The sequence below is a fragment of the Mytilus californianus genome, unplaced genomic scaffold, assembly GCF_021869535.1.
Source record: "Mytilus californianus isolate M0D057914Y unplaced genomic scaffold, xbMytCali1.0.p SCAF_5, whole genome shotgun sequence".
Taxonomy (NCBI): domain Eukaryota; kingdom Metazoa; phylum Mollusca; class Bivalvia; order Mytilida; family Mytilidae; genus Mytilus; species Mytilus californianus.
In genome coordinates, this window is record NW_026262701.1 from 85,124,801 (window position 1) to 85,146,756 (window position 21,956).

General features: G+C 33.4%; 1 protein-coding gene across 1 annotated transcript; it reads left to right on the forward strand.

Annotated features, from left to right (window-relative positions):
- Positions 1-10,655: 10,655 nt before the first annotated feature.
- Positions 10,656-20,293, forward strand: LOC127701672 (uncharacterized). The gene is made up of 2 exons (XM_052205668.1): positions 10,656-10,805; positions 18,950-20,293. Exons 1-2 carry the CDS (start codon positions 10,787-10,789, stop codon positions 20,224-20,226), a joined length of 1,296 nt encoding a protein of 431 aa, XP_052061628.1. The 5' UTR covers positions 10,656-10,786; the 3' UTR covers positions 20,227-20,293.
- Positions 20,294-21,956: the final 1,663 nt, after the last annotated feature.

Genomic DNA, 21,956 nt, shown 5'->3' on the forward strand with positions numbered 1-21,956 from the left:
CCAATAATGTAAATTGGACACGTAACTGTAACGTGATGCCCATCATGGTACCCAGTTTGCATCTTTTTGACAGTTTTGTCACCTTCATTTATTTAAGAAACAGCCAAGCTTTTCATCATAGTGTCTATATTTATTTTGTAGATATATAATTTGTTTATTATAATTATATGGTTGAACCAGGGACTTTCTATACTAACTAGTATAGACTGTCCCTGGTTGAACCAAGAGACATATTGTATTATATGTCTCTGGTTGAACCTACCAATTGTAATAATTGTTAATTTGTTCAGCTTCTCCGGCGTCCTCAACATGCATGAAGCCACGGTATGTGCTATTGGAAGTTAAACAAACTTCAAATAATCAACAGTCAATCAATCAATCAATCATGTAGTTTTTCGTACAATTCCGAATATCTATGCTTCACCATGTTCACATGATTTTACTGCATTGATTTTCATAGAATTTCCAACATCAAATTGGACAATCTTCCATAATTATAATTATCTTTGATTTCAAGCATTGTGTAAATTATGATTAAATACATTCTTCCCAAATAAAACAAATACAAATATTTCTATTTATATCCATCTGATGCCTTCTTCAACTGATTTTTACATCGGATGTGACCTTGAGAGGTCATACCGGTGTTATGTTGCCGCAGAAATTTCCTTGCCGTTTGACTGATAACCGAACGTATTTCGTATAATTACGCGGATATTATCGAGTGAAAAATAACATTCCTTATCGCTTGTTAAATATTCACTGGGACTATTATACTAGTTAGTATAATAGTCCCAGATATTCATGAAAATGGTTTTTAAGAACATGGATAAATGTATGAAAATGTTTTGTCGTAAGAAATATATATATCAATAACAAATCATGGATACCGAAAATTTGTGTTAACGCATGCTGTATTAAGAATATCTCGAGAACGTTTTGCAACAAAAGCGGGAAAATATGAATGCCTACTCAAATCCAATCTATTAGAAAAACGAATTATTACAGAAGAGTGTCTACCATGCACTTGCACTGCACTATCATTAGAATAGTAGAATAGAATGATATATAATACAATGTAAATGGATGAAAATTTGCCTGTAGAGTAATTAAGATGATCTGCTATATATATAGACCCAAGGACGTATATCTAATATACGTCCTTGATAGACCTAACTGGTATACTACTATTAATATAATATATAACAACAAACCAGAGTATATTGATAACAAATGATTATATCTGTAAAATAAGACAAATAAGACTAATAATATTCTTGACTTTAACCAAAGAAGGATTGCCGACCTCAAATGGACAAGCATTGGCATTAAAGGGTCGTTCTTTGTCCACTGATTGGTTGTTTTTCTGTGGACATGGCTTATCACATCGGACGGTACAAACTTGCATTGGATCTGTTACAATTGTCCCTAGCCGTGTTTTGCCAATAGTACTCCTCGCTGTATGATTTTACTTCATATCAGCTAAGTCTGGCACTGAACTTTGTTGAGATATATACATGCGAAACTAGAAATTATTTGGTGTTGTTCCTCCCGATTTTGGGAGGATCGCGCAAATTGAGTCATGGATGCCTCCACTACTGCAGGTTGGGAATTAACAGATGTTTTATATACTTGAATATGGCTAACGGTTTAACTATCAAACACGTGTACATGGACTTTCTGTAAAAAAGATCATTTATCTTATCAAAATCTGCAGAAATGTACTGCTATTGAACTATTGGCTTCCCGTACGCTAATTTGCCGATATCTATAGCTTTTCCATATGCAGAGACCATCGCCACGAGACCCCTCGTTTGTACTTCGGCAACAACATAGCGCAAGTGCGAGGGAAAGCCGTGATTAAGGAAAGGTAAACAAACGTGGAATTTAAATAGAGTTATTTGATTCTGAAAGAATAATTTTTATATATCAAATCATTCAACAACTGTTAAGACAAAGAGGTAGGGCCAATTTCCCCTAAATTTTTTTCACAGAAGGGCCAATTTCAAAAAGTGCTGAAAGAATAAAATTTACGATAAAAACATGAAATAAAAATGTTTTTTGGTCAATATCTCGATTTTTATGTATTGTGTTATGTCTGGAAAATAGTTAATTTAACCTCCAAAAAAGGATGAAAGTCAAATATGCGGAATTTACCGTGTTTTTAGGTTGGAAAAACAGGGAATCCCCCTAGAAGGACACTTCAAACCAAAACAAAGTTATGTTTTTTGTTGTTGTTGTAATTTATACAACTTTTCCCCTCAAAAATGAAATTGGTTTAGTGTGTCCTTAATACTAAAAAAATTTTTTAATAAAAAGTGGAACATCACTAAATTTTACTATATAGATGCTTAATATCGACTTTGTTTTCAAGAGTCGCCGTGGCTCCATCGGTAGCGCTTAAAAGTGAAATGATAAAAAAAAAAAAATGCGCTAAAAAGTGTAAATAATGGATTGTTTATAAAATGGGGTTCAAATCACACGCTAATTTTTCTCATTTTTTATGTTGAAATATTTTAAAAAATGTTATGTTTCTATCACATTTTTTCGGATGTTTGTTTAATTCAAAATGTCACACTGAGGTAGGTGCTTGTACATAACCAATAACACGAGAATTGATTATATAGCAATGAAGCCCAAATTTTTTGTGTGTTATACACATAACGAAAAAAGGCCATAGCAGAAAAATTTTAAAACAACAAAATTATTTTTTCTACATCTTGAACAAGAACGTTTTAGAAAATGGTATGATATGTAACAAATGCAGACAGTAATTTTATCGCCAATCCACCAACTGTGTAGATACTAGTACTGGCATTGTTACATTGTACCACCGTCCCTACACCGGAACCTAAGTCATCAGAAAATGAAACAACATCACAGAAAAAATCAATTACACTACCAATCGTGACTGTACGTAAAACATCAAGAAAGTGTTGAATCTGTATCACAACATAGGGTCGATCCATTTGGTACAATGCCATGCAGAAAAGACCAGATTACATGTGTTTGTTACGAAAGCCGTTCTAGTACCAACTGGTGTAAGCTGTTGTTCGACTCATAAAGACGGTAAACCTTAAAAGCTGGAACAGTGTATATATATAGATACATCCAGATTGAGGAAAACAACATCCCAGTTAAATGCGTCCGATATTTTTTGGCTTCTTGGCATTAAAACAGAGACCGATCTTGAATTAGATTAGCTGATTTATATCAGATAATTAGATTATTAAATGTTTCTTGTATTTATATTTAACCCCCTTTTTTATGCGCCACTTAGGGGCATTCAGTTTTTCGGTCTGTGCGTCCGTTCGTTCGTTTGTCCGTCCGTCACTTCGTTCGTCCGTCTTTTCGTTCGTCCGTCTGTCCCGTTTCATGTTAAAGTTTTTGGTCAAGGTAGTTTTTGATGAAGTGGAAGTCCAACCAACTTGAAACTTAGTACACATGATCCCTATGATATGATTTTTCCATTTTAATGCTAAATTTCAGTTTTTATCCCAATTTCATAGTTCACTGAACAAGGAAAATGATAATACGAGTAGGGCATCCGTGCACTATGGACACATTCTTGTTTAATATTTTGTTAGTTTTAAGTTTAACAAAGCTGTGAAATACGTATACGCTACAAATCACCTACCAACATTAACACGCTAACTGAAGCACCATATTTTTTTTAATACAAAACTAATTTGAATATCTATTAGTTGATAATTCATATTTCAATGCTCCTCAGGGGCATTTACACACAAAATCAATATTGGTTTTGATAAACAAACAAAAAATCAATAGTCTTGGCCTTGATTATTGTAGGAATACCTGTTTTAAGGTATGAAAATAGATGATGTGACGTGTTTTCATATACTATAATTTATAGTATCTATCGGGCTATTTAAAAACATGATTTACCTAGCTAATCAAATGAAAAAAACTCACGGGAAAATGGCCCTATACCTCTTTTAATTACCAAAAAGAACCACATGGAAACGTGTTTCTTGAAATTGTAATGTTATCGAAATTATTAAACCAATGCATGTATATATAATTTACAAAGTCCCACGATTTTTTTATATTACGAATTCATAACATATAATCGACAAAAATGTTTCGTTCAATAAAATCTTTGCCTGCTAATTAATTATGCTGCGTTCACACGTAATTCGAATTCGATTCGCATTAACTAATTCGAATTAGTTTAATATACGCATTCGAAACGTTTAACGTCCAAACGTTAATTCTAATTCGAATTGCAATGCGCATCAAATTCGCTTTACTGTCCTAACGACGTTAACTTTTAATTCGTATTAACAAAAACGCATTTCTAATGCGAATTGGATAATGCGATTTAGCCAATTCGAATCAATTCGAATTAAAAAAGAAGAGTGTGTAAACGCGATTAGCGAATTCGATTCGCATTCGATTCGAATTCAATTCGAATTAAATGTACGTGTGAACGAGGCATTACTTTCGTGTTTTATTTCCTTAGTTTATCGAACGTTACCGTAATAAAGAATCAACACATAATCATGGAGTACGTCAGTGAATAATAAGCGAGATGATAGACATGCCATAGAGCGATGTTTTTGTTATTTCTATTTTCCATGCGGTTCTATTTGTTAATTAAACTTTGTCATAACAATTAATTCTACCTGACGTAGCAGTGCGTAAATTGAGTTTCGACATTTCTCTTAGAAAGGTTACTTGTTTAATGGAATAAAACGTAAGATTTGTAAATTTTCCTTTTTTTTTCTCGGGAATAGGCTATTAGAAAATAATTTTAGATGTAAAAAGAAAAGCAATTATAATTCAGTTTTAAGAAAACATTTTTTTTTTCAAATACATTTTGTTGGTACATTTTCAGCTAAATAAATTAAAAAAAATAAATAAATAAGGCACCGACTGTTCATCTTTTTTGTTACATTCATGCACGTTCTCATTTAATCAAAATACATGTAGGGAAAATTTCAACAGTTTAAAGGTAAACTTATAATATCTTAATCCAATCATGGAAGTATTATATTTCATTTTACTTCCATGATCCAATCAAATTGCGTAAGATTCAACAACAATGACCGATCCACATCATAATATTAAACCAATAAGGGTAAACTGGGTAGGGAGAAAATGACAGATATTTGAAGTTATTTCTTTGTAATAATGAGTAAAAATTTGTCAACCAAAAGAATTGCTATAATTTCCAAAACATGTCGTTCTGTATAGTTTTCGGATCTTATATATAAATAGATAGCGAGCACGTGCAGTTGGATTTTTTTAGGTCTGTTTGATTTCATATTATAGGTTAAAAATATGTTAATCATAGTTTTACCTGTATGTGAATGATATTTTTGTTGATCGAATCAATCAACCAAATGGTTAACCCTTGTTTCACTTTCAATGTTGACCTTCTTTTCCTTGTAATAGCTGTACACGCCTAGAACATGCGTAACCCATCTCTAATAAAGCGGTTAAATCAAAGGTCACATGAATACGGATTCAATGAGGTTAAATTGTTTACTTGCAAGTACTCCAGTGATGTTTTTGAACTTATTTTGACAAATTTGGGTCAAACTGACTGTTTATAACAAAACATTTTTTTTTTAAATTCCGCTTTTACGTGTTAATACTCGAAACAAGAAGAATCGTATTTTAAGTTTTTTTTCTAAATCATAGCTAATGCCCCCTTTGAACAGTGTATCTTAGTGAGACGGTATCAAATAAAATTTAGATTTTTATTTTACCATCATCTTTATGCATAAACTGCATTCTACTTAACATCCAATAACATTTAAGCATAACATGTATAATGTATACAAGCTGAAGCCCCGCCTATCTATTGATTGCAGATGTCAATCTTAATTACAATGCTTGAGCAAAGATTTATACAAACAAAGTGAGCAAGCCAACCAAACCTTTAAACTACAAGCATTAGGAAAATAGCTTTAAGCTTCTCAATGATCAAAATTAGTGTTTGTCAAACTGCTGTATATCCAATGAAATTTTTCCGATAAAGTGTATGGTTCAAGTTTTTTGAAATTTTTATATATTTGTCAAAGGGTCAAAGTAAATATTTTGTCAAAATTTTATGAAAATTAAACGAGCCAAATTAATTTTAGTCAAGGTGACTCGTACCACCTTATACCAAAATATAGATAAAAGCCATTTTTATACACATACCAATGCAAATGTCAAGGGAAATGCATAAATGGAATCTATATAGACTTAGATATACACAAGTCTAAATTGAAAATAACGTTCAAACCTATGATTGCGTTGGATAAAAACCGCAATTTTTATACGTGTGCATGCAAAACAAATTTCTTGTTAGAGGGGTCTAAGTACAGCACAAACAACATTTTCCAAAAGACCAAAAAAGTGAAAAAGTATATTTTAGCAAACCACATTTGACTAACAGGTCGAACAACAAATGTTCTTAAACCCTGCTGACTGCCATTGGCGATTGCCAAATAAACGGATCACCGATGTAATAAATGGATCTTAATTATAAATTAAATACTAAACAGAAAACAATAAACTTGCGGAAAAGATGGTATACCGCAAACAAAAGGTGCAAAGGTTTTTGTACACCATATCCGGATTTCGACAATTAATATCTCTTCAGTGATGTTAGGAATCGAAACGGTATTTGGAAAGCCATACAATTTACCTCATTTTAGGATAGACTCTTGAATTTTGAGGAGTCAAAATAGAATGAACGGATCATATAAACCCGAAGGCAAATATAATACAAGCCCAAACGAAAAAAAATATAAACAAGTCTAAATTGAAAACAACGTTCAAACCTTTGATTGCGTTGGATAAACTAACAGGTCGAACAACAAAATTAATGTTCTTAAACCCTGCTGACTGCCATTGGCGATTGCCAAGTAAACGGATCACCGATGTAATAAATGGATCTTAATTATATCTTACTAAGATATACAGACACTTGAACTGAAGGACATTTTATGAAGTATATTCGTTGTTATATGTCCGTGTTTTTTCGAGTGCGTCCTTGTTTTATCGAGTGAATTTTTTTTTAAATATGGCTTAAAATGTGATATGGCAGTGCATTTACGTTTAAAAAACAATGAAAAGGTTAAAATAAGGTGATTTTCAGATCAAAAGCACGAAACAATGCATTAAACCAGTTTGATAATGCTGTATTAACATGCACATTTCATAACAAGTCATCGTTCATTTGTATTCAGTTATCTTCGTGTTAGTGTACCGATATGGATTTCATACAGTAAATATTTCATGATCTTAACAATCCTTATGTGAGCTCAGACATGTTGGATTGAGACGTTCATACACATAGTGTGCAAAGCGGATACATTTGTGTTTTTAACAGAAAATGCATCATAAATGTTTCATTTACTATTTGTCTTGATGGTAATATGTTTTATCGTTCAAGAAATGGAAATCAAGAAAAATGTTCTAATAAATCTACTGTGAAGAGGAGTCTGATCAAGCGTATATAATTTGCTTGGTCACTCAGAAGTAAAGCACCATCATAGCTTCATTTCCATCAGAAATTAAAAGATTTAACCAGTATAAACTAACTGTGATATCAATGTATTTAACGAGAAAAAAAGTTTTTATATTGAAATTTGAAAGTACATTGACCAAGAAGTCTTTTACGGAAGTTTAAGAAAATCTACCTTAAGACGTTTCATTAATATTCTTTTTTTTTATCCAGTAAACATGGATAAGATATCCAGTTTTGTGTAATCTACTCCTCCTACAGTTTTTTAACCCATCTCCCCGAAACTAGTTACTTCACAGAAAGTTTGCAAACCTGTTGAGGGTTGACCTGCTAGTAGGGACCGTTCTCCATTGCAAAAAAAAAACATCTTTCGAACGCTGGCATTTTTCAGTCTTCGATTCGGTTTTTGTCCTAAAGATGTCAAATGTATCACTTCATGTATAATCTTAATAAAATAAAATAATATAAGATAATAAAATTTAAAAAAAGGGGGAGCAGGAGTTTCTCATAGAGTTTATATACATCTAGAAATGTAACTATGCTCCTTTTTTAATTTTCACATTTTTTCAACGGGTTCATAATAACCACTTTGGTAATCAGGATATGAAAAATCGATTAAATTATTGTAAACTGCTGCTTACAGTATAGAATTATCATGGATTTAACTGGGACATTATGTACCACTAGTATTTGCTCTCTTACCATCTTAATCAGAGGAAATTTACACTGTTCTGCTCAACACGATATCTTCGTTGTGTACAGACAGAAACATTATGTTTAAACCAAGGATCGTTCATATTGATTTTGAAATCGCAATGCACAATGCATTTAGGTCTGTACTTCCAGATACAAGAATATAATGCTGTCGTTTTCGTTTAGGCCAAAGTTGATGGCGCAAAATTCAGAAACTTGGGCTAAGTGTTGAATATAAGAACAAAGAATGCGAAATCGGATTGTGGTTGACGAAATTCTTTGGTTTGGCATTTCTTGATCCTACAACAGTTGGTGATTGTTTTGCAGAGGAAATATATGAAGATGTTCCAAATGATCAGCGTTGTGTGAAGTTTGCAGATTATCTAGTCGAAACTTACAATTCACCAGAGTCCATACCCCCCCCCCCCCCCCCTTCTAGTCGAAACTTACAATTCACCAGAGTCCATATCCCCCCCCTCTAGTCGAAACTTACAATTCACCAGAGTCCATATCCCCCTCCCCCCCCCCCCAAGTATTTGGGCGTCACTACCATCAGCAGAATCTAGGCGTACTACAAATGGCCCGGAACCATTTCATGCTCACTACAATGAGCAATTCTATTCTGCACATCCATGTATTATTGTGTATCTTGACACTATTCTAAAATTCCAGACCACCACATACATCAAACTAAGAGGGCTTGATACACCAGCAGTAGTGCGTCGAAGTGAAAAAGAGAAAATAGATTAATTGATGGAGCCATTCAGAAAATACCAGGATGGAGAAGTTAACAGACTTTCATTTCTCAAAGCGTACTATCAGTACTTTCACCTTTTAGATTAGTTATGTTTTAACATTTTTATCTGTATATATTTCTAGGATTTAGTGCTTGTGCATAATACAACGGAATTATCCTGCTCGAAATCCCACTTCCACGTCCTCGTTGGTGAGCAGGGGACTTAGACTAACGGAAGGGGTACTTATTATGGAAATAATTGAACAAATTATCAAATAGATAACTATTATTACCTGTATTTACCTGAGTTTACCTGTCAAAAAAATGCGCGCAAATGTAATCAAAAGTTGCGCGCAAATGTAATGGTAATGCGCGCAAACGTAATTAATGCACTGAGAATTACACGTGTAAATAATCTATTATATCTAACGAACAGAGGTAATCAGTTCAAATAAAATCGAAAAATCAAACACACCTACAACATGCTTGTGATTTAGCTTATAATTGGCACTAAATTTAAATTCAGATTGAAAACATATTTTAAACTGACTTTCACACAGATTTTTACTTTACAACCACTAATTTTACACAAAAATTTCAACAGATAATTTCTGCAGTCACAGTGGCGGATCCAGAACTTTTCATAAGGGGGGCCCCGCTCCAGTCATGCTTCAGTGATTCCCTATATAATCAAACAAATTTTTCCCACGAAAGGGGGGGGCCCGGCCCCCCAGGCCCCCCCTGGATCCGCCTATGGCAGATTTGCCTTATTAATGTTTTAAGACTCGATTTGAAATGATATACGTGCATTAATTTTACATACTACAACAGTTTATATGTTAATTGGCAAATAATAGGCAATACCAACAACCATGCAAACATACATGTATTTATACATATAAACAAATACACGTACTTAAGGATGTATTCCTCTGACGTTTTAGTATCGTTGAAATCTCGTTCTGGAATGATTTCCAAAACATGTGATACAAGTGGAAAATATCAATGAACGAAATGTTGAGAAAATGGATGAGGGGTACAAGAAATGATTTTACCAGATACATGTACATCCCATATCAATTTTTTTTCTTTTCAAATTTCTTAGATATGTATTTTTTCAATCATTTATAACAAAGAAGTTGAAATAATATGCTTTTTGTTCTAAAAAAAAGAGAAAAATCCCGAATTTACAAAACTGTCGGCATGGTAAATCTGACACGAAAAAGCAACAAAATTTTATGAAACTTTCTTATATCAACACTTACCTATAGTTTTTTTTAAGTTAAATTTATTCAGATTGGTCCACTTCATCTTTAGTGAAAGTATGAAAAAAAGCTTAATTGTGAAACTGTGATTTTTTTTCATGATAATGGCCCAAAAATGGGTAAAATTTGATGAAAAATGGGAAAAAATCATCAAAATTAGGTACTTTCAAATGGCCTTGGCAAAAAAAGAAGTGCACCACCATATGATTTTTTCTTCACCAATTATTTTTTTACAGTCATATAAACTCAGAAATCAGGTTAAGAAAAAATTCAATTCTATAATTTTTGGCTCCTCAGAGGTGTACATCCTTAATATGCCTGAATCACATGTTCATTCACGTGAACAAAAAATGTATTTGTTGTTGTCTTTTAGTAAATATTTTACAATTGGCCCGAATTGAACCTTAAACATGCGTTATAGAACGGGTTTTAAAGTTGAAACTTGTGTTGCACGAGTTTTAAACGCGGGAAAAGATTTCTTTTGTTCAATTCTTTATATAACATTCAATCTCATTTTGGAAAACCATTTGATATGGGAGAGACGCTTTAATTGCAAACGAACCAACGAACGTTTGAAATTTAAAGTGGTGTAAGCAAACAGAAAACAGAATGGTTAAGCTTCAAGTGGGTAAGTACAAAAGTAGACTAAATAAGCAAACGGGTCCTAATAGAACAGGGGAAAATACATCTTTCTTCGATCAACTGTAAGCATAATCTTCATTTCGGTTTATCAGAAGGAATTGACAAATATCATGGTTTTCTTTATTTACACCACAAAATTTACTCTAGAGTACAGACAAACCCGCGGAAATTTTCCATTAAGACACGACAGGGTCTAAAAAAAGATTATTAAATTTTTCCAAGCCTGCAGACGATGGTAAAATTAACACCAGCGATCCATTTTACAAAAAAACTTACAAGAAAAAATACTCGTCATGAACCTTTCTGTATAACTTGCCACAAATTATAATCGCAAGATTTTTTGTGAAAAGTGCTGATACGGTCCACCGAGTTGAACATGTTTACTTCCTATTGCATATATTGTGCAGGTATATGTAATATATATATATATATATATACATATAGCATGCCTTTTGCGAATTAATTATATATAAGAAGATGTGGTATGAGTGCCAATGAGACAACTCTCCATTCAAGTCATAATTTGTAAAAGTAAACCATTATAGGTCAAAGTACGGCCTTCAACACGGAGACTTGACGTATTTTAAACACGAAAAGCTGCGCATATAAATGAATTTGTTGCCGAGAGATTTTTGAGTGACGTTTACAGATCGGAGAGCTTTTATTGTATCGAATAGTGTTCCATTCCCGAACATTCTTGAAAAGAAGGGGTGTAGATAGAAAGACTTGGCATTTCTAAATGAATATTCCGAAGGTATGTGCGACCTATTCGCATGCATCTAGATTTTGGTATTTCTAGAAATGTGAAAGTATTTGATAACGAAGGTATATTAGGTAGAAACCCAATATGGTTCGGACCCCTAAAGAAAATGAAGCCCCCCCCCCCTATATATATTGTTAGTTCGTTGTCTGCATTTTATTAAAATCTAGAGGGAAATTTCAAGATCATTGACATATCGTTTTGTTTTATTTCATCTTTTTTACCACGATTTTCAATCCCCCCCCCCCCCCCCCCGAGAATGTTCAGGAATGGAATACTATTCAATGCAAAATAAATGCAATGACTACAGTTAAGGTCGGAAAACTAAAACTGGCATAGCAATGACATGTGCACAACACTCGAGACACAATATTTGTCAATGGAATCGGTAAAACTTAAAATATAATTTGCAGAGAGTCTACTTGGATTTAATTCAAAGACAGAATTGCGAATGTACCCCGTCTGTATATATAAGCTTTAAAGTCTTTTATAAGTATTTAGCTGCACATTTTAAACTCAAAAGGTATTATTTTTATCTATCTAATTAAAAGATTGATCTGATTCGTTATCCTCTAATATACGAACACGCGAGTTAAGATATATCTGAATTTTAATCAGATTGATATTTTATATGTTTATAAAGTTGTCAACTTCCTGTTAACCAGTTCTGGTACAAACCTGTATATCTTGCACACAATGGCCATGTATTAAATTTTTGTCGCATTTTTCTAGGGAACTGCAAACAAGAGGTTCCTGAAATGTGTTATCAGGTTTCATGTGGACATGATGGGTGTGATTGTCTTCATGTGGACATGCTATACGGTGTGATTATCTTCACATTCATTACTATTCAACTTCATGCATGTTTATTTTGAATTTCTATAATCAGGGATTTTTTTTAAATGCCCGAAAATCCTTGATTTTGTAAATCCCTGAAATTGTAAGGAACTTTATATAATCATTGAAAATGTTACTAGTACTAGGGCTTGTGCAAAAAAGAAATCCTTAATTAAAAGTTTAAACTTCATATCGAAAATGTATTTTTCTTAATACATGTATAGATAGACCATTTTTTTTCTAATATATATGTATATAATAGGCTGGTTACTGGTTTACTGAATAAATGGCATAGACTGCAATTTATGACACGTGACCTGCTTTTACTCAATTGCTCTGGTTTTCGACATACGAAATTTACCTTTCGTTTGATTTTTATTCAAAGAGTATAGAAAATTGTTTACTCCAATGTGATAGCATGGATGAATATCACAGTATCGGAAGATATAACTAATGCAAGTGATGCATGAAAACAGGGCGTATGACATTAATTTGCGCCAATTTGAAAATATCATTTTTTTTCATTTGCGCAAATTATTAAATCAATTTTTCATTTGCCCCAATTTAATTTGAACAGGTGAGATCTGATGCATTTTAGATAATTACCGTTACATAGGTTAACCGAACGTAGCAGGCATAGGTGTTCAATGAGTACATGTCTATGTTATAAGTATCATATTGATTTAAACACTTCTGTTTTGTATTTTATGAATGTCTTAAAGTAAATCCATTAAACAACTTGAGTAAAAATCAGATCTCTCGACGTCATGGCAACACCGTAAGAAAACACGAAAGGAAAAAAAAGATTTTTTTAGTTAAGAGTATCGGATTTAGTGTAGAGAAGAAATCGCAAGGTCGCAGTTCACCAGAAGTGTTGCATAACAATACTCAGCGAGGAAAGACTTGTAAATGTGCAAATGTGCTTTTGACGTTAAATTGTTACTATTTTATTTAAAAAGTGCTTATTTTGTTTAAGTGTGATGTATACAGTTTAAGAAACTTTTGCAATAAACGTATCCTGCTCGAAATCCCACTTCGGCCTCCCGTGGTGAGCAGGGGGTAGATGGCTGAAGGAAGGGATATTTTTGTTATTATATCAATAAATTCTATACAACTTGTGTCTCATGACTTGTATTTACCTGTAAATTGGCGCAAATGAAGAAAAAAATTTGGCGAAAATGAAAAAAAAATTGGCGCAAATGCAAAACGCCGATGAAAAAATGGTCAAGGTGACCTACTTTTACCTGGTTGATTACCTATCAATTCAAATGAAAATCAAATACGAAGTATTTTTTTTAATACTTTCTGCAGTCTATTCTTTTTTTGTGAATAGACATCACTTTTATATGTAGCATATTAATAAGACAACACTTATTTGATTTTAAGATTTCCTCTTTTACTGATCATGAAAAATCTGCGATGATGATATTTGACTCCAAGAGATTCCATATTATATATTCCAGAGTTTTGAGTCAGAATAATGTGCCCGGTTACGGTGACACGTCTACATGTGGACTTTTACATGTGGACTAGCACATTAATATTCTGATTCAGCGTGTTTAGGCCATACGCGTATTGTCATGACTAGATGCGTATACTCATTTGGTTATAAACGAGCAGGACCAAATGAGTATTAAGACCATATAGGTATTTTTCGAATAAATTTTTAGTTCCTTCGCAGGAACGTGGTTTTCTCTCAACTAAAATCAGTACGAGTTCTGAATTTTTTTAATATCCTTGACATTGTCTGAATCTTTGTTTTGGCATTTTCTAAATTAACCTTGTCTGTATAAAGCGAAAACACAAACGTAAGCCGTTTTGGACCTTGAGCTTTTTCCCGGTGTTTAGATTAGTTGTTTTTTTTTTTAGTTTTTATTTCAACCTGTTTTCACTTGATCGTTTTGTTCTTGGTCCTATTTATACGATCTTACAATAACAGTAAGAAATACGTTCTGCCACTCTAACTTATTTTCTACATAAGAATAGAGGGACAGCATGTATCATCTACTGTTATTTTAAGATCGTATGAGCACATTTAGATAACCAAAAGAAATTGAAATATTTAAGAAATTTGAATTACTAAAATCGAAATACAGCATCAATAAAAATAAGAATTTAATAAAAAGGTTCAATGACCCAAGTAAGTGCCATGAGTCGAACAATATGGTTGGACTTCTTGTACAAGGTTCATTTAGATATTTCTTGAAGTTATATTTCAAAGTCGAAATCGGTAATAACCATGTAAAGATGCCTTTACTATAATTTTAACTTGTAATTGGAATTCGCCACTTCTTCATTAAGCATGTTGTAAAATAAATTAATATATGAATAAATAAGTCAAAGTTTCATTTTTTAAAACTTAACTTGAGACACCTTTAAGGGTCATTTGTTCATCGTATTAATTACCAGGACCATACGCGTATGGTCGGACCTGATCCCTTTTGAGATTCTGATGCGTGCAAATTAGAAAATTGCTCCGGACTCGGAATCCCTAAAGGGATAAGGATGGACCATCACCTATGGTCTGGAACATCTACAACGGGGTTTATATTCACATCTTATTAATACAGTGGGAAATCTAGTGAACGAAGACAATAGAAAATTCACTCTTATGAAAAAGTCGAGAAAATCAATAATAAAACAATGCAGGTGACGATACTGATCAAAAGTTATTTCTAAACAACAATTGTACATTTTAAAGAAATTATTTGTTAAACTGTTATTAGAAATATACATGCAAATACACGATGTTTTATGTTCAGTATTTATCGAGGTAATTTGAAGCTTGTGAACCTGAAATCTAAAATGTTAATCTTTGCTGAATATTCATTAAAAAAAAATTGGAAAAAATCATGTACATACAGAATCTAAAGATCTTTCGAGTCACCAATTTTCAGGGTGTTGCACAAAGTCCTTAGCATGTTACAATTTTCCAAAATATACTTATTTTTAACATTTAAGTTTTCGAGTACACCGATCTGCGTCACGTAAACATTCAATATAGAAATATTATCTTTTCGTGAATGTAACAATTTGAAAGTTTGTCTGTACAGGTTAAAAAATTATAAAGATAAATATTGTTATAAAGTAGGTATATTTTTACTATTATTCATACAATTTCAAGAAAAGGTCGTCTCGATTTTTGTACATGTATCTGCGGTCTTCTCGATATATTCACGTTCAATGTTTACATCGGGATAAGGTCGTTTGAATTTGCCTAGTAACTTAATTCCAAAAATGTTAATATTTGGTGCATATCAATCGATACCTTTGGAATTTCCCCCCTGAACTTCTCTGATCTAGCTGCACATATATACAGATAATTGGCATGTTCCAGAAAAGTATACAGCCAGTAGAAAAATAAATCGAAGTTGGCACTCCAGGAATCGTATAGCAACATTTTAAACCAATTTTACATCAAGCTCCTATAGCCTGCTGTACTCGTCGTTTGCTATATAAGGAGGGAAATGATAACATTAAATGGAAGTTTTGTTTTTATTTCAACTTATTTCTATTTTTACTATTTACCAGAAAGTTTTCCCGTGAATTTATAATTGATAGCGTCCTTTCTAAAACTGGACAAACATTACAAAGATCTAGTTTTAGGTGTTTATAGGGGAGGTATAATATTTTGTCACTAGATTTCCCACTGAATATATTCTCGTTATGATATGCCTTTTATTGCTTGCCACTGGAAGACATGGCTTAAACCAATCAATTTCTTACTACTTGCATGTGTTTTTCTCATCCTACGAAGGTAATCAGTTCAATGTTCTCCCTTTATATTTTATTTCAAAAATAGATTCATTTTTTTATATATAGTTTTCAGTAGTTAGACTGAAGCACTAAACATTTACTTACTATCGAACAAAGTAATATGAGTTTGTTTGTCGTTTTAATGAGTCTTTATAGCAAAATATATTCCACAATTACCTCAGATTTTTCCCGTTTCCATATACATTTTAATTTTTCTTCAGTTTAGTGATTTTACAAAACTCATGTTTTTTTTTACAAATTCACTGCAACATTTATACATCTCACTCGGCCAGACGGACTACCTGTTGGAAAGTCCTACTCTTTAACAGAAATGGGACGAAATGTATAAACTTCTGAAGTCGGTCAACATCCTCCCTATTTGTGTGCCCCCCACGCTCGACAAAGGAGTCACAATCTGCTCCTGCAAGGCAAGGGGTATACTGTTTGAGTATGTAAATCGTACTACGAGTGTCTTGTAAAAGAATGAGAAATAAATGCACTCGGGTAATCCCACATACAAAAACATCATTTGACAAGGATAAGATTTCGGCGAATCATAAGTCCTTCATGGCTTCAATGAACATTACATTGAACAGCAAATCTGAGCACTTACCTTGTTTGTACTTGATACCTAAGCTTCACAAAATTCCATACAAACAACGGTACATTGCCGGCTCATCTGCATGTTCTACAAAGAAACTGTGCATTAGATTGGTAACAATTTTATCTGCAGAAAAGACTATGAAACTGTTTACTCGCGTAGTGGTATTAACCATATGTGGATTCTTAAAAACTTCTTTTCGATCTTTCTCTGAAATCAATTCTATCAAAACCTTTGATTTTTCAACCCTTTATACCACCATTCCCAATGTGAAATTAAAAATCGTCCCAGAAATAATCCAATGCTTTTCAATATAAAAATGGTAGCATACGCTATAAATGTATTGTTTTGGGATACCATACGGTATATTTTAAAAGTGAACATGCTACACCGAGGAACAAATGATCAGTATGCTGGAGTTTCTTATTGACAACATATTTGTTGAATTTGGAGTAGACTTTTTCAACAAATTATATAATATATCGGATCATATCACTGATCGCTGTGGATAGTCAACTTGGAATTGATAGTAAATCGCAAATACAACTTTATTTCTATATAAATAAGATGTGGTATAAGTGCCAATGAGACAACTCTCCATCCAAGTCACAATGTATAAAAAGTTAACAATTATAGGTCAAAGTACGACCTTCAACACGGAGCCTTGGCTCACAAAGAACAGCAAGCTATAAAGCGCCCGAAAATAACTAGTGTAAAACAATTCAAACAGGAAAACCAACGGTCTAATCTATATAATAAACGAGAAACGCCTATGATCCACACCAACAAACGACAACCACTGGACAAGACTCCTGACTTAGGACAGGTGCATAAAAATGCAGCGGGTTTAAACGTTTTAACAGGCAGTATATTTATGTACATATGATACAGAAAAAACGCGAAAATAATTGACATTAATAGAAAACAAAAAATAACAGATTTTGCAAAAAAGGGGGAGAGCTAAAAAAAATTGTCCTGTCCCCAAGTACCTATGCTCCGAACTAGCTTTCAATATCTGAGTACTCTTTGATCGGCTCATTGGGTCTTTTGTTCTTTTGTTGCTGTTTTTTTTTTTTTTCTTGCTTGGAAGCCATTATCGAAACAGCTCCAACTGATATTTACATTTTGTTCTTATGTGCACTGTTACACTTCGGTTCTTCGGTGCTGACATGATTATAAGGTTTCCACTCCCTCAGGCAAAGTTGACCTGAGTTGGATTTGACTATTTTTAGATACTTTTTGGTCATATAGCTCTTCAACTGCTTCTGTTATACATCCTTGGTTTTCAAATATTCGACATTGAGCGTTCCTGAAAACACTTCGGACGCCTGTAATTTGTTAATAGATTACAAAAGTATTTTCTTTTTTACATCACTGTCCCAGATAATTGGAGAAGATTGATTGCTCACATTATGTACCCAATCTAAGTCGGGAATCTGTCATATTTGTTTTTCGTTTGCTGTTGTCATAATCGTATAAAAGTATAAAATTTGTTGAAAAACTTACTATAGGGTCAATAAATCACAAAACAGATTGTTGATTGTTTTCCTTAGGCAATTTGAGGTAAAAATGGTCTTACACACTTGCTTTATTCATATAAGATAAATGTAAATTGTCGAAGAATATAAAATTTATTTGTACAGTCAGAGTTTTAGAAACAGGACGAAAAGCGAGGCTCGTCGAGCTTTTCTCTTTTTTTCTAGCGAGTACAAAATAATTTTGTATTTCCGACAATATAGAAATAAGACGTGGTATACCGGTAATTGACAAAGAGACAACACTCTACCAGATACTAAATGACATAGAAGTATTTCTTATCCTGCAATTTTTACCCGACACTTTAAGGTTTTCTTGCTTATCTCTGATCTGCTTATCAATGAAATCGAAATTCTAAACGCGGACCATGAATAGGACCCCAAAAATGAACTGTCGCACAAAAAGAAATATTCACATTACCGTTTGCTCAATATAGAAGCGGAGTAACAGGAAACTTCATTTGTACAAGTACAAATAAAGCAAACATTTATTTGTGTACCTGTTATTTGTACAATAGTTGGCTGATTACAGAATAAAAGCTTATATTTTAAGTTTTCGAAATCTTTTATTTATTTAATATTTTATACGTAATTTGTATTTATTTATGTATTTTAATTGTCATTTCACTTTATCATTTCAGCGTTAGCATCCAAATGGTCCTTCGTGGCGACTCTTTTGATCATTCTTTTCTCGCCTATGCACGGCCTTTCTCCGGATCAAAAACAACAAGTTACTGCTGGCCTTGAACTTGGAAAAGGGATAGCGGAACTGCTTGAAAAGAAGGAATTTAGAGATTCTTTAACAAAGATCGCAAAAAATATTGGCCCCTACCTTGGCGCATTAGGTCCATTCATAGGGGTCGTTATGGCGTTCATTCCATCTGAGTCGGATGAGTTGGCTTTCATGAAAAATATGATGAATACTATTGACAATCGTTTGGATAGAATGGATAATCGATTTAACGACATCGAACGATTGATTCAGTGGAATGTTGTTCAAGTCAACTTCGGGCAACTAGAACAAAGGATAAATGCAGTGTCACGTGAGTTTAAATATATTTATGCTGTTCCGCAGGCTGCTGTGCAAAATAGGAAGATAATTTTTATTGCGAATTATGACGGTGATTATCAGAATAGTGGCACAAAATTGTATCAAGCCATTGTCCAAAAGCAAGGTACATTTCAAGAAGATCTTGGTACTTCCGTTTTGCGTTATACCCAAAATGACCGCAAAAAGACGCAGGTATTTCTTCTCGGTGTAATGCAACTTCTCTTGCAAGCTGTAAAAGTAGAATTGGGCTATCTTCTAGTTAACCAGTTTACCCACAATGCAAATTTTATGAAGTCTGATTGGGAAAAGAGAATAAAGGAAGTGAAAGGAAAGTTCGAGCAAATTGACTACCAGTGCACACATGTAAATTATCACCCCCAATCCGGAAAGGATATTGACGCATACGCTGCTACAAACAGTGGTCAGACGAATCGCCAATTTGCCACTGGACTATTTCATCTCCTTGGCGGGAAATACTACTGGAGGGACTGGATTGTTGTCGCCTATGACCCAATATCGGGCGGTGACAACCATTGGGTAGGGGTTGGTGGAGGACACATCAAATTTAGGAAAAATGGGAGAAACATAGTAGTGGCAAGTGTGGACAAGAGCCGTTCAGTCATGGATTTAGCAAGAGCTGAGCAGCAAATGAAAACAATAGCCATGACGAAACGTGAAGGAAATTTTTGGGTCGGATACAAGAATGTCCGTAGAACTGCACAAGATATTTTTAACTCATTAAATAGAAGTGGTGCCTCATTTGTTAGTGTTATAAGAAGTGGAAAGAATGCTTATTACCATTACCACACTAAGAGAGTGAAATTCATCCGCAGAAGTCCTTACTTTGACCTCATGATGTGGGGTTGAAAGATTTTAGGTGTAACACTCGAGTGGTATTGTCACTCCCTGATCAAATAAATATTTATAATTCAAATTATTTTTTGTTATACCCATTCCATTAATTTTGAGAGGACCAGGTATGTTTTTGGATGGTTCAGCCATGAGAATTTACTGAAAAGGAACATATGTATGATATAAAAAATAAGGAGATGTGGTATGATTGCCAATGAGAAAACTATCCACCAGATTTCAAACGACGGATATACCATTATTTAAAATAGTTTTTAAAATTTCTCGAAAATTTTTCTATGTAGTTTTGAAAAACAATATTTGCTTGCTGGTGAAGATGGTTCTTAATTCGTAACTAAAAAATCCTGTTGTCCGTGGATAGTTATTTATTGCAAATAATAAGATGTGGTATATTTGCCAAATGACAACTATCCACCAGAGTGCAAATGACGTGGATTTGAGCCAATCAAGGCCACCTTACGGATTCAACAATGAGCACACTCCATATCGTTTAGTTGGGTTTAAAAGGAGAAAACAAGAATTGCTCGATCGATGTCTCAATGTTTTCAATTGTGTATAAAAAAAAAGATGTGGTTTGATTGCCAATGAGACAACTACACACCAGAGTCTACATGACGATGATTTACGCAACTATGTTACCGTACGGCCGTCAATGATTTAAACAAATATCGACGCCGTACACACTACGATATAAAAGGCCACGTTATGGTAAAATGTGAAACTAGTAAAACAAAACAACCTGATTGATGAAAAAACAACAAACGATTGACAACAACAAAATCAATCACAATTGGATCACAAATACAATACATAAAGACAAAATACTCGCAGTTACTTAGAGCTAGCTCAAAGCCAATTAAAACTAGTAAATAAGTATAGATTATTACATGGCATTTTTCATATCAGACCCTTTATCGGCCCTAGATCATGATATCGGCCCTAGGTCATGATATCGGCCCAAGAGCCGGAGGCTCGATGGATGATACCATGAACGAGGGCCGATAAAGGGTCTGATATGAAAAATGACATGTAATGATATTTTTATCATATACTTCAGCAGAAGAAATACAGACACTGAAGAACTATTTAAATTTGGTCTTTCTTTGAACTTCTAGATAATAATTTACAGACAACCAAATACAAATTTATTAACTTTAATTGTTTTTGTTGATATAACACGCATTTCCTTTATCATGTGACACATCACAAGAATTATTATGTTCTCGGGATGATACCAGGGCCAATATGGAAAAGGGCATGTTATAATCTATACTTCTTCCAACATAATAAAAAAAATGTAAAAAGCAGCTGGAAAGGGCGGGACTCGTCAGATCGACATGAAACAAAACTAAAAAAAAAGTGCAAAGATTCAACATAGTTTATTTACCCGTCCGTCAGTCAATTTAGTTTCTGATGTTTATCATTGTTTTATATCTGATTGCAACATGGTCACATATGATGATAGGAATATTTCTATAGGTTTTGCGGTCAACATGGCGGTTGTTGACTTTAAGTTTCAACTCCCTCAGGCAAAGTTGACCTTAGATGGAGTTGGCTATTTTTTTATGTCATTTTTTGTCATATAGCTCAACTGTTTCGGTTCTTATACATAATTGGCTTTCAAATATTCGGCCTTGAGCGTTCCTGATGAAGATGAATCCAGAAAAACGCTTCGGACGCATGAAATTTATAACGTGGTGTTTTAATTTTTTACAGCACTGGGTCGA